Raw genomic sequence first — 13,956 nt, 5'->3', positions numbered from 1 at the left:
TTTGGGCTTTAGTAAGAGAAACTTTAAAACCATAACTACACTCGAAGTAGTTAATTTAATGCATTGTCTCATCAATCTCTAAAGAGGGTGCCGCGGAGGCAAAGTGGTCAAGGCATCTGACCGTTTATGATCACTATCCTTTCGCCGCTAGGCTGTGGGTTCTAGGCCTAAGAGATGCAGTGACCACGTCGTTTTTCCGCTGGTCGGTGGGTTTTTTTCCCAGGTACTCCGGTTTCCTCCACCACCGAAAACATGGCTCGTCCTTAAATGACCATAGCTATTCATTGGAAGTAAAACACAAGCAAAAAAGAAGCAAAAACTAGTCGCTTCATTGTAGCACTTATATGTAGAATTTTCTGTTACCTGGAAACTTTTATATACAATGGCAAAACGCAATTAATAATAATAAGCTTTATTTATTGAGGATAAAAACCTGTTTAGCAAAGCTAATCTTCCACAGGGTCCTCTTTAGTAAAAGGGTTAGTTAAAATCATGATACAATAGAAAACAAATGAGCATTCAAATTATTATCACAGTAAGCATAGGCATAAAAGTAGTTGAGCTTATTAAATAGTTTAGTAGTTGAGTTTATTAAACATTTTAGTCATACCTAAGTCTTAAGTCCTCGAGGAATGTTAGTCATGAATTTCCTCGACAATTTTATCACATGTTTTTATTTTGTATACATTGGAAAATGCACAGCTGTTTTGGTTTAGGATCTTCATGCCCCGTATACGGAAAAGCATTAGGGACATGTATAAAAAAAAGAAAACTATCGTTTTTTCGTGTTTACAACTCGAAATTTCAAGATGATAGCTCGAAATTTCAAGATGATGCTCTGCCAACAATTTGTAACTACGATTTGTTTTAATGAATAGAGCTTCCATAAATTATTTGTGAACATTTGCAGGATTTATAAACAAAACATAAAATTCAGCGTTACAAGACCAGGATTTGAACCCTAGACCAGTGGACCTCAGATCTCTTTACTGTGGTCTCTAACCAACTAAGCTAATGTTTGTTTGTTTGTTTGTTTGAGTGGTTTTACGTCCATTTCACTACCGAGTAGTTTGGTTATCCAGCAGACGCAGAAAATATAGGAAAATTAGTAGAATGGATAAAGTATGTAGCAAAGGAAAAGAAAGGGATATTAGCGTCGTCTATCCTACATGTACTAATTTATACTTCTTTATTATTCATCTCTTCAAATAAGCTGATCTTGTTTTAAACAAAAACCGTATGCTATGAGAACTCTTTCGATAGATTCTCGACATCAGACAATTCAAAATATACCCTTATGTACATGTCTTTAGGATCCTTAAGTGTACGATAAAAAAGTTTGTTTCATAAAAAAACAATATGCTATGAGAACTCTTTTGAGAAATTCCGGACATCAGATACGATCAAATTTACCTTAATGTACATTTTATAGACCATAAAATGTAAAACAATATTTATGACAGGTCAAACGAACTTTTGCCTTTGTTTACACGTATTTATTTTTGTATTTTATTGCGTACAACCTTCAAAGGGGATACATTAGCCTATACATAGTTTCGACCACAGGACAAAATAAATATTGACTATTTAATGAGGAGTGTAATATAATTCGCTGTCATCAGATATTCGTTAACGATTTTTTTCTTTCATTTTGAAACAATAATCAATAGATTTTTATTTTCAATAGTTTGCAAGTTGATGTAAACATCATGCTCACCAACCTTACAAATACCCCCAGCTTGAGATCGATCTTTGACCTGACAGGTTAATGACAAAGCATACGTAGAATGATATATATTCCTAGCAAATACACAACAATACCCCTACTCACTGTTAGCCTTAAAACCAATACGCGCCTATGATAAAGTTGTTTGTTTTCATTTTAGTTTAATCATTGAAACTCCGCGCTGGTGCCAATTCTGAAACGATTGCATAACACTTCCCCTCCAGTTTTTAAGTCCATTTGAGTAAAAAAAAAAAAAAAAAAAAAAAAAAAAAAATAATAATTTTGATTACCGTTTAAGATTATGATAAATAGTGTTTTTGTACGAAAATAAATTATAAGAAAGCGTTAGCAACGCATGACAAAAAATAAACTACTTAAAAGAAGACAAGGAAAAAAAAGCAAAGAAAAAATCACAATATTATTCTTAATTTTCTCGAAATAATACGATTTCTTCAAAATTTGGGTAAATAAGATCATTTAATTCAGTTTCAACAAGTTCCCTTTAGTTTAAACATGTTTTATTGACATATATTATGACAATATGATTAGTCAATAAGTTTTTCCAACTTATAGATGACTTCTCCAAATATCATACATAACATATTTACAATTGAGTTACAAACAGTCACCCAAAACGACAACCCGTCGATAAGTCATATTGAAAGACCATAATTAAATATCCGAATTCACGTATGCAATTTAGATATATTGAAAATGTACATCAGTTATTGAAATGATTTGCGTTGACGATAACTAAGTCTTAATAATAAAATAACCCTTTGCGCATGTGTGCCACATGAAGTTTACGTTAAGTTTACTTTATGGTATGATGCATGTACTATTATTATTCTCTTATGTGTGTGTCTGTCCATGTGCATGTGTGAGTCACTATGTCAGGGTGTGACCATGATTGTGAATGCATTTTCTTCTCTTTTCAATAGTGTTTTGTTCGTTATTTCTGTAACTCTTCATTTCTGGAGGAAATAAAGGAAATAAAGGAAATAATAATAATAATAATAATAACTAAGTCTTAATAATAAATTAACCCTTTGTGCATGTGTGCCACATGAAGTTTACGTCATATGCCTTTGAGTGCCGTAAAGGCCGATACTATTTGAACCTCAGTGCTGACGTCATAGAGGGATAAACGTATGACGTCATTATCTTTATTTCAACCTCATAAAATCACTTTTTTTCTGAAATCATATCTCCTAACTGTTTTCCTTTTTTCATGTGCCATTTTAAAACTACTTTCGAAATTGAAAATGTTAGACCTTCCGAGAATATTTTCTTCTCTCTTTTCACTCACAATTAAGATTCTTAATAAAAACAGCTTATCGGCTTTACAACATGACCATCGCTTGTTAACCAAATTGAATGTTACACAATGCTCTATGATTTAAATTGTATTGATATACCTAGGTCACGCAAAGCTTACTTTCTATTTAGACTAGCTTTCAAACTTTAAGCTTCAAACCAAGTGGCTATGACTTTGAGAAACCATAATAATCAGTTAAATGTTCCGGTAACATATTTTACGGTTACATAAATGCACATCAAAGGGCCACATGACCCTAATGAAAAAATAGACTTTATATAAAATGTCTTTTCGGGATATTTAGCGTTGCTACATAAACGCTATCCTGTAATAATTTACAGTTTAGCTATTCCTCCAAATGGTTAACAAAAAAGGCATACAACACAAAAGGTAATGACGTTGTACACCGGAATGTTTGGCGCGGTATTTGTAATTCTAACTTCTGATTGGTTGACGTTTTTTGGCGATATAATTACTGCGCAATGCTATTTTGTTTGTACATTTTTTTTTTTTTATCAGAAATGAACAAATATTCACTAACTATGAACTAAAAAAATGCTGTCTGACTGTTTACATTAAATTATAAGAGATAGCCGGAATTATTGTTGGGTGTTATATGTATATGGTATGAACCGCTTCGCAGTTTTTTCAGTATATAACGTACAATGTATAACCCCAAAAATAATCCAGGCTATTACTTACATGTAATATACATTATAGAACTTTTCATTTACAGTGTTAATAACATGACTGGCTCATTTATATAATAACCAAATGTTATGAAATTGCATATCATGTAAAGTTCCTTTATCAATCCAAATCACTTAGTCTTTTTATATACAATCTGCTTAATATATAACTTGGAAATTATTCTGTAATTTCAGTGATTTCGCATAGCCATATCCATCTTGATTTGTGACCGATATTCTTCTCAACCGCTTGTAAAAGAGACATTAAGCGTAATATGACCTAGGTATCTAAATATTTATATAGCTTTAGATGGTATATCATTTTGTTAAATTTAGTTGAGTTGCAAAAGAGATTGACTTGTTATAATGCCAGAGAATATTTTTTTATTGAAACATCAGCTTTAGTGCCTCACTATCGACAAAAAATAATAAGTTTAGTACAAGTTCTTTATATCCAACTTTCATATATGAATTTCGATATTTATTTGGGGGTCTTTAAATATGACTAATTAAGGGGTTGAAATTTTTGCAGACCATACAATGATTTAGCGGGCCGGGGCTTGTTGAAAATTAAAGAAAACACTTTTGAAAACAACTGAGAAATTAGATCACATAATTAAAAATATTTCATTATATATATAAATAACATAAAAAAATATGTTGAATAAATTTGTATATAAAAAAAGAGAAATGAGTGTGAAGGTTTCAAAAAGAAAGGTGGCTAGGGGTAGAAGGACCCTGAGTTCGAATCAGCATACAGTAGTGGATTGAAACAGTATGACTCTATAAGTCATAGCTTGACAAAGGGACCAGTCGGTCTTGAAACGTTGTATCAGGTTTTATACGTACATTGTTTGTGTATAAAGTAAAACTTTCATGAAAACATATTCCCAAACTGATTAATCGTATTTGAGAAACGAAAGATACATGTAGATAGAAAGAACCAACTAGCGAAGAAGACAAAAGTTCGACTCGTTTACCGACCGGGCCTCGAACTCGTCAAGCCGAGAAATATTAGTGTTTAATATTTGTGAACTTCCTATACATATACACAAATATATATCAATCAAAGTACTCATATCATCAATTCACAGTTTGCCATTAATAACTGAGTTGTTGACTATAGCAACTTCAAAATCTCTTTCATTTTGAGGAGGACGCGGCAGTGTAATGACTATAGTTGCAGATACTGCAGGCTAAGTGTTTTGGTGCCGGAGATCGTGGGTTCAGAAGGACTCACTCGAGTTTTCCAGGAGTCATAACGATTCTTGTGAAAGTATCGCTTATAATTGTTGTCATTATTTATTTCACGGGCCCCTAAGCCGGCGCCAATATAACACATGTCACTATGTTTTCAATGCCTCCGGAAGGGATCGATCTCGGGACCTCTTGCTTAGTAGCCTAGTGCTCTACCGAATGTGCAAAAGTATTTTACGAAGTAGACATTCTCTCCCTTCAAAAACAAATCATCCCGAAGGGGCCATAACTATTATTGTGCAAGTTTTATTGAATATTGGTGTCACTATGCCCCATGTCCCCATATGTAAGTGACAATGTAACAAAGGTCAACCAACCACTAAACATACGTATACAGTATGTAACTGGACAAAACAAAGCTGTTAGGTACACCGTCCTATAATATCAAAACTCGGTAATCGCTTATGATCAGAGATTAAACGACACTGCTGCAGTGAACTAACTGTCTGTTTAAAAAAATTGATTTGATTTTTTATCGATAAATTAAACAACTGATTTATATGTTTTGAAATAAATCGAATGAAACTTCAGAGCCGGTTACATATTGTGATGAATACAGCTAGCGTGAGTAGATAGGAAACCAACCCTGAAAGTCAGTCGAATCGTTAAGCAGTATATATGTATTGCCACGGTTTCTGGTAGCAAGTGTTGACAAGCAAGGAGAATTGTTTCAAAATCTAAATTTTGTTAATGAAATCTCCTTAGATATATTGTTATCTGGTATTCCGGATCTGTCTTCTCAACAAGATAACGATATTTTTCGTAACGTGCAAAAATTCATAAAGACCAACGGTAGGTTTTCATTCGTAAGGCATTTTATACTCAATTTGTGAGACTGTTCAATGTTGTTCTTTCCCTTTTTGTTTCTGTTGTTATAATGCTACTATTATACATACTATTTGATACCTAGTTGTGCCATTTTTGTAAATCTGATGTATATATTTGAGGAAAGGGCGTAAATAATGTTGTAATAACTTGTGCCCAATCCTGTTGTCACTATTTTGGCAATAAAATATGTTTAAACTGTACATGCTTTGTGAAACAACGTCTGCTTTTTCCAATCTAATCAAAATAAAGATATCACTATACGCTGTCTACAAATTAACATATCTAATCTAATCAATTCGATTTTATTTAATTAAGGAATAACAAGGGGGCATTTGGGGGGTTATATAGTATATAACAAATAAAACTCTGTGTCTTTTGCATAAATTTGCGTAGCAGTTTATGCACAAATAAATACATATTTCATTCTTTTTTTCCTCCTTTCTGTCTTTAATCCCTTAATTAATTATAAGAATATGTATAATAATGATTCTGAAATTGAAACCGTATCTCTAAGTTCTTATACCAGTAAAACGTTTCTACAGTAAACTTTATTCAAGATAAATATTTTGTTCTTTTTTCTCCTTTTTGTCTTTAATCCCTTATTTAATTACAAGGATTGGTTCGTAAAATCACAAACCAGTTAACACTACATTCTACAGCATGCCTTGTACGTATTTAGATGGGTTCAATCGATACCATTCCGAGTCACGTAACCGATGATAACAAAGTTGTCAGTATGAACTAATTCACACTTCTTACACAAAAGAGTTCCGTGGTGTAGAACGAGTAATTTTGATCGACCAAAGGCTGCCGTGTTGTCATTTTTCCTCAAATGTCTTGCCGTGCCGAAGTAGCGGCAGCGAGAACAAGGGGTGGCTTTTACGACGACGGTGGCGACGTCAATTTTATTTCTTAGCGTTTAATGCAGTTTTCACTGAAAGTATAAGTGCTAGACCAACCAAACTTGGACCATAGATACATCTTAGGTAGTACATCTCAACCCATGCATCAAATGCTGGATGCGGCCAACCTTTCATGGTCCATTGACTTTGTCAGCATCTCCATCAACATTAAGTTTTTTCGTTTATGTCAGTTTCTCTGATATATGCGCTGATGGTCAAAGCGGGGCACAGGCGGTATATATCAATCCGAATGGCTTGTTTTTCAAATATTTTTTCAATGCTTCATTTGTCAGACGATGAAAATGAAAATTCAGCAAAACATAATACAATAATTTCAGGTAAATTCCCAACATATGAAATAAATACTAAAAATCGAAAAGCTGAAATATTTTGTGAACGAATTTACAATTTCACAGCCCATAATGGCATGATGTATGATATGTCAATATTCTGTATGACAAAGAATAGAAAAATAGAGAGAGAAAAAGGGAACATTTTCAACTTGATGATATTTGAACATTTTAAGTAAATTAATAAATAATAAAAAGATAAAAAGATAAAAAAAAAACCAAAGAAACATACAAAAGATACTATATAAGCTGAAAAAAGAATGTCATTCATAAGTTATTATCACTATGTTCTTAAATAAAAAAATCTGGAACATTTAATATTTTTTTAATATTGTCTATGTACATTTTACATTATCACTGCAAACAAAACGTTTTTTCAATCCTAGAATAGATCATTTTACAAAATATACATGTTATATAAGTATACTGATTAATAGAAAATAACAACATATACGAAGATATGAGCGTTCAAAACGAAGGAGAAAGACTTACCTGTTGTTGAACCGGTGTGAAACGAGAAACATAGAATAGAAATCCAGAGAAACATGACATTTGGTAGCGTAACCATGTCGGAACTGGTCCGATCTTTTTTTTTCGGACCTTACGCAACTGTTTTCTGTTTTTCTTACTCCAGAAAATGATAAGTAAGTGTGGAATCACATTGTCGACTGTCGTCTGTTCAACGAGTGTTTGTTGGTGAGTGCGCAGCTCCCTCTGGCGGCAGAATCGATTAACGATAGCCCTGGGCTGTTGGCGACACTTCCCGGAGACCACGTATGCGTATATCGAACACAGTTAATACATTTGCAAACACGCACCAATGTATATGTATAGATACTCAACTCAAAGCGGTCACAGACATACCCGTCCCATTTGAGAAATTTAATTAGTTGCCATAAGCTTGCCGACTGTCATGTGAATTATTCAGCTTCTAAGTATCGATTTAACAATTTTCACCTCGGTAACTCGATGATGCGAAACAAGTGGTGAATATTTCACAAGGTAGAGTTTCAAAACTACGTAAAGTCACTGAACCATTGCCAACAGTTCTGCATGAGATAATATAAAAGAAAATCAATTTTTGTGATAAAGGATAAAGGTACAATGCTATTTGTGTAAACACGTTCACTCAATGTACCAGTATGCAAGCTTTCTCTTCCACTAATCAATTTATGAATAATGCTAATAAAACATAGAACGATCGAACATCGTGTCGTAGTAAATGTCCCTAATCCATAACAGTGTTTGTTCGGATATAATAAACCGTGCTCTATCGTCATCGTCCATTTAAGAAACATTATGCTTGCACGGTAACCGATATTGGAAACAGCCATTTTGTAGGGCAAGGAATGAGCGCTTGGTTTTGTTTTTAATGTTTTTGCGTCCGTTCAAAAGTTAAGGGCAAGTAAGGGCAGTGTCCTCAGGTAAATGGACCGCTTAAAAAACGTCTTTATGTTGATGTAACCTAGCCTGGACGGGGTAGAATTACTGTCGTCCGGTTACATTATCCTGAAAACCGGTTAGCTTTGGGTACACATGTATCGAGGGAAACGGCACCGAGTAGGTAATCAAGGGATGGATGTAAGGAACACAAATGTGATTGCACCATTAAAATTTGGTCATATATACTTTGTTCCGGTTTTTACGTCCTATTTATAGCTATGGTCATTTAATTGCGTGCAGATTTTGTTGGTGGAAGAAAGCCGGAGTACCCGAAGAAAAAACAACCTACCTGCGGTTGTACCTGGTAACTACCCAACATACACGTATGACTCGAACCCGCGTCCCAATGGTAGCTAAATGACAGACGCCTTAACCACTCGGGAACCGCGGCCCCTTGTTATAGACACACCCCCCCCCCCCCCCCTCTCCAAAAAATCGGGAAATTGGAATGTCGCAAGGTCGTTAGGTACAATCATAACAATTGTATACTATACTGTATCATTATTCGGCAAAATTGTAAGCAAACAACAAACAGTGCCTTTGTTCAACCCGATGCTTAAGGAAATCGATAACTATATTTATGTAAATAATAAGACAAAGAGAAATGAACATATGTAAGCATCAAAATATAGTCGTCCGAGGAAAACCAACACGGGGATACCGAAGTGTCAACAATGCCAGAACTTGGACACAAAATCGACAAAACTAGAGTCAAATATGAACATATGAACGATGTATATGATTACTCCTGAAAAAGTACAAGGAGAAAAAGACCAGGTATTCTGGAAGGGTAAGCGTCTTCTGCTTCATCCATGACACCCGGCATATAAATATATGTCGAATCCGTATAATGTCACATCCTCGCATCGCGAACTCGGGTAGTGACAACTAAACCACAAGGAACTCTAGTGAGCATAATAAAAAAAAACTTCACATCACACAAAGAAATAGCATATTTACTTGTGAAATCCCGATGACGATTTTGAATCTTGTCCATGGTTATCAACTACCTGAAACGAAGGTTCGATTCCCCGATCGAGCGTGCAAAGGTTCGGGGTCACCTGCCCGACCAGCTGGGTTTTCTCAGAGTAATCCGGTTTCCTTCCGCATTTAGATCCCCTGCGCTTATATCTGGGCAAGCAACTTGTTTCATAACTGTTCTGAAACTTTATATTATATATGAGTCTGTATTGTCAACCAAAAAGAAACCATGTCACCAACTGGCTACATCTAGTCAAACATTTCAAGTGATGTTGGGCTGTTCGAATAACATTTGTCCGTAGTTCGTCGTCTCTCGTTCGTCAATCGTCTGTCTTTTAAATATCCTTTCAATATTTCTCTATGTGTAAACGACGGGTCTTTCCCTTATTCTATCCGTCCTAGTTGTGCATGTTGCATCATGAAACTGATCACATCAACATCATTGCTTAAAAGTTAGAGATTGTTATCACCAATCCCATTTCTCAGAAAGTACTAAAGGAATCTTTATCATTTCACGAGTGGTTTCCTGTTTGTATTAATAGTAACAAGATGGTTGCAAGGCGGCCATCTTGAAATTTGACAGTGTAAGATCTTTATTGAGTACTTCAGAGAGTTTTCTGAACGTCAACAAGTCGGTTTCTCTTGGTCTTTAATTGCGGTCATTCAATTTTGGAACTGTTCCTAAAAACAAGACGGCTGCCAGGCCATCATCTTATGATTTAACTATAGTAACGGGATTGTTCATTAAGATCCTATCTCAATATATATTTGGTCTTTAATTATGCATGCTTTTCAATATTCAGCATGGCCTGGATAAAGAAGTTGGCATCTTGAATTTGAGCACCAAAGTTTGTAATAGGTGTTTTCACTAAGTATAAAACAATATGAAGAATCTTTCTGTTTACTACTCTTGCATATTCAACTTTGAGCTTGATCAGAAGAAAATATCTGTTTGTCTGCAATTTTGTTATTGAAATAGGGATACAGATCGTTGCTTACATAGAATATCGATTTCTTTCAAAAAAAAAGCAGCAAAAAAAGCATGCAAGTCAACCGTAATGGTTTAAAAATGTGAGGCAGCTTAGATTTCTTGGAACTGAAACCAAATCCTACATAAAATAATTTGTAATCTGTATGTTTATGTTTTTCAAATCATGCAATAGTGTAGAACGTTATACAGCCTAATTATAACTATACAAGCGTAACAGAAAGAAACCCACTATCGTAACTTACCAAGTTTATTGACACTTGGGCCTGGTCTGTATTCATGAAACCGTTCTCAAGCTCAAGGAAGCATTCTGTGCCCAGGCTAACTTTCATGTAACTCGTTTAAATCATGTAACATGGCCAAAAAAACAACCATTTATCAATGAAAATGGTACTCGACTCTATGACTCACCAGAATTATTACGTCATTGATGAAATGGTGACTTTATTATTAATCTATTTTGGGAACAAACAAAAAAATGGGCTTGAGCACAAATATGAGCATGAACACAGTTTCATGAATACGGGCCCAAGTTACATTTCGTACTCTTTTACAAATATTGATTTTCTAATTTCTGCCACTTATATAATATTGCTACAGGATGAAGGCAAAGAAAAAAATGCTTCGTCTCGGTCAGTTTCACTTTTTCGTGTTTATATAACCACATCTTAGCTCCAACAATTCTTTTGTGTTGTAAAAATCAACAAGATAATACCAAAACGTCAACAAAACCATAAATCGAACTCAAAATCGTCAGTTTCTTCGTGCTCATCTGACTTTACAACATTATTTGACGATGCCAAATATACTTTTGTTCACCTAAACGTACAAAGCATAAAGCATAAATTTGATATTCTCTTCAGTGAACTGTATAAGATTAGTATCCTTTCTTTTACCGAAACATGGCTTAGTCCTAATGAGATAATTTCTGATTCCGAATTTCCTGGTTTTTCTTCTCCATATTGTTATTGTAGACCTCATAGGCAAGGAGGTGGGGTCTCAGTATACGTTAGCAACAGCATAACATCCAAGCGTCGATCTGACTTAGAATTACCCTCAGTTGAGTGCGTTTGGGTGCAACTTAACATACTAGGTAAACTAGTTCTGTATGGGACATTCTATAGACCCCCAGATGAACCTGTTTCTTCTTGGGACCATATTGCTCATTCTATCGAACTTGCTTTTAACACTGGAATTCCCAACATTATAATAACCGGCGACTTCAACGCAAACTTACTAAATAATAATAATAACCACTCTATTCACCTTCGCAACTTACTAACTACTTACAATCTTACACAGAGTGTCGCCAATCCTACCTTTTTCACTGAATCGTCTTCCTCTCTCCTAGATATAGTCTGTGCTAGTGACCCATCCTTAGTTAACTTATGTCATGTCGGTGAAAGCTTCCTAGACCAGCCTATTAGATATCATTGCCCAGTATATGGTAGCCTTAATATATCCAAACCCATTCAATCATGTTTTAAACGTAACATTTTGTTATATGACCTCGGTGACTATGACGATTACAGAGACAAGCTTTCTAAAATTGACTGGGACAGCATTCTAGATAATAATAACATAGACAGATGTACTGACCTACTTACTGACATTATACTTAAGACGGCTAGAGAATGTATACCGAATAAGACTATAACTGTAAGAAGTAACGCTCCCGCATGGTTAAACAACAGAGTAAGAAAACTGATCCGAAAAAGAAAATACCTTCATCGAAAAGCTAAGCATTCTGGTAAAGTAGACGACTGGGCAAAATTTAGAAAATTCAGAAATACTTGTATAAACGCCATTCGTAATTCCAAACGGGACTATTTTAACAAACTCTGTGATAAACTCAACTATAATACTAACACTTGTGCCAAGGAATGGTGGAAAATTATAAATGGTTTTATGTCTAACTCTAAAAGAAAAGGCGGCATTCCTCCTATTTCTGCCAATAACGACATTTTTTATGACGATCTCGATAAAGCAAACGCCTTTAACACTTTTTTCTCCTCACAATCTACTATTAATGACTCTAATATTGATCCCCCTGTTCTAAACTATTCTCATACTCACATACTTTCCGACATTGTTATATCTCGTCAAGACGTTCTTGATGCAATACAGTCCCTTGACATGAAGAAAGCCTCTGGTCCCGACCTTATAAGTCCTCGTTTGATTAAGGAAGCTGCCGATATTCTTAGCTATCCACTACAAATCCTATTTAACCGTTCGCTCACTGAATGTATTTTTCCGTCATCTTGGAAAACTGCTCATGTGACACCAGTATTTAAAAAAGACGATCCATCTACTTTAAGTAATTATCGTCCTATCTCTCTATTATCAATTGTTGGGAAAATGTTGGAACGCTGTGTATATAAATATGTTTACAACTATCTTATTGATAAATCTTTATTAACACCCTTCCAGTCTGGTTTCAGATCCGGTGATTCCACTATAAATCAACTTCTATCTATTTCTAATGATATCTTCTCTGCTCTTGATAAAGGTAAAGAAGTCCGAATGGTCTTCTGTGATATCAGCAAAGCGTTTGACCGAGTATGGCATCGAGGCCTTCTTTCTAAACTAAAATCTTTCGGCATCACAGGAAATGTTTTTACTTGGTTCTCAGATTACTTACATAATCGCTGTCAACGTGTTGTTATAAATGGTAAACAATCTTATTTAGCATATATCACAGCAGGAGTTCCACAGGGATCAATTTTAGGTCCACTGCTCTTTTTAATCTTTATAAATGATATTGTCAAAGACATCGATTGTACTATAAAGCTATTTGCTGACGATACGTCTCTATATGTCAAAGTGGAGTCACCGGGTCCGACCGCAAACCTGTTAAATAATAATCTAATGAAAATTCACGATTGGTCTAAAACTTGGCTTGTAAATTTTAATCCTAACAAAACTGTAACAATGACTGTTAGTAAGAAACTCGAAAAACCGATCCATCCCTCTCTGTATATGAACAACATTTCTTTAACTGAAGTCACTTGCCATAAACATCTCGGTATCTCTATCTCAGCCAATGGAAGTTGGAGTGACCATATTCAAAACATTATTAGTAAAGCCTCTAAAAAAATTAGCATAATTAGGAATCTAAAATTTATCATTGATAGAAAGTCTCTTCAAACGATATATTATACTTTTATAAGACCCTTATTAGAATATGGTGATATTGTATGGGACAACATAACTTTAGGCCAAAGCCAGTTGATTGAAAACATACAACTCGAAGCAGCCAGAATCGTGACTGGGGCAACCAAACTCACAAGTCACGACAGACTATATGCAGAATCTGGTTGGGACCCCCTTATTGTCCGAAGGAGAAAACACAAATTAATCCAATTTCATAAGATTGTTCATGGTCAGTGCCCTTCTTATCTTGCTAACGTTCTACCTGCTCGCCATTCAAATATACATACTTACAATACAAGAAGGGCTAACAACTTCTGTCAA

General features: G+C 34.8%; 1 protein-coding gene across 2 annotated transcripts in view; it reads right to left on the bottom strand.

Moving 5' to 3' along the window:
- The window catches only part of LOC110465104, a 40,263-nt gene extending 32,332 nt beyond the window's left edge, over positions 1–7,931 (bottom strand). For both annotated transcript variants that reach the window (XM_021520691.1, XM_021520692.1), the window contains exon 1: positions 7,563–7,931. In XM_021520691.1, coding sequence (XP_021376366.1) covers positions 7,563–7,638 — 76 coding nt within the window. In that variant the 5' untranslated portion in view covers positions 7,639–7,931. The remainder of the gene's footprint in view (positions 1–7,562) is intronic.
- Between the last annotated feature and the right edge of the window lie 6,025 nt (positions 7,932–13,956).

This window comes from Mizuhopecten yessoensis, unplaced genomic scaffold (assembly GCF_002113885.1).
Source record: "Mizuhopecten yessoensis strain PY_sf001 unplaced genomic scaffold, ASM211388v2 scaffold11055, whole genome shotgun sequence".
In the NCBI taxonomy this organism is placed as follows: Eukaryota; Metazoa; Mollusca; class Bivalvia; order Pectinida; family Pectinidae; genus Mizuhopecten; species Mizuhopecten yessoensis.
Note: the sequence above shows the minus strand (reverse complement) of the source record. Positions and strands in the feature narration are given on the sequence as shown.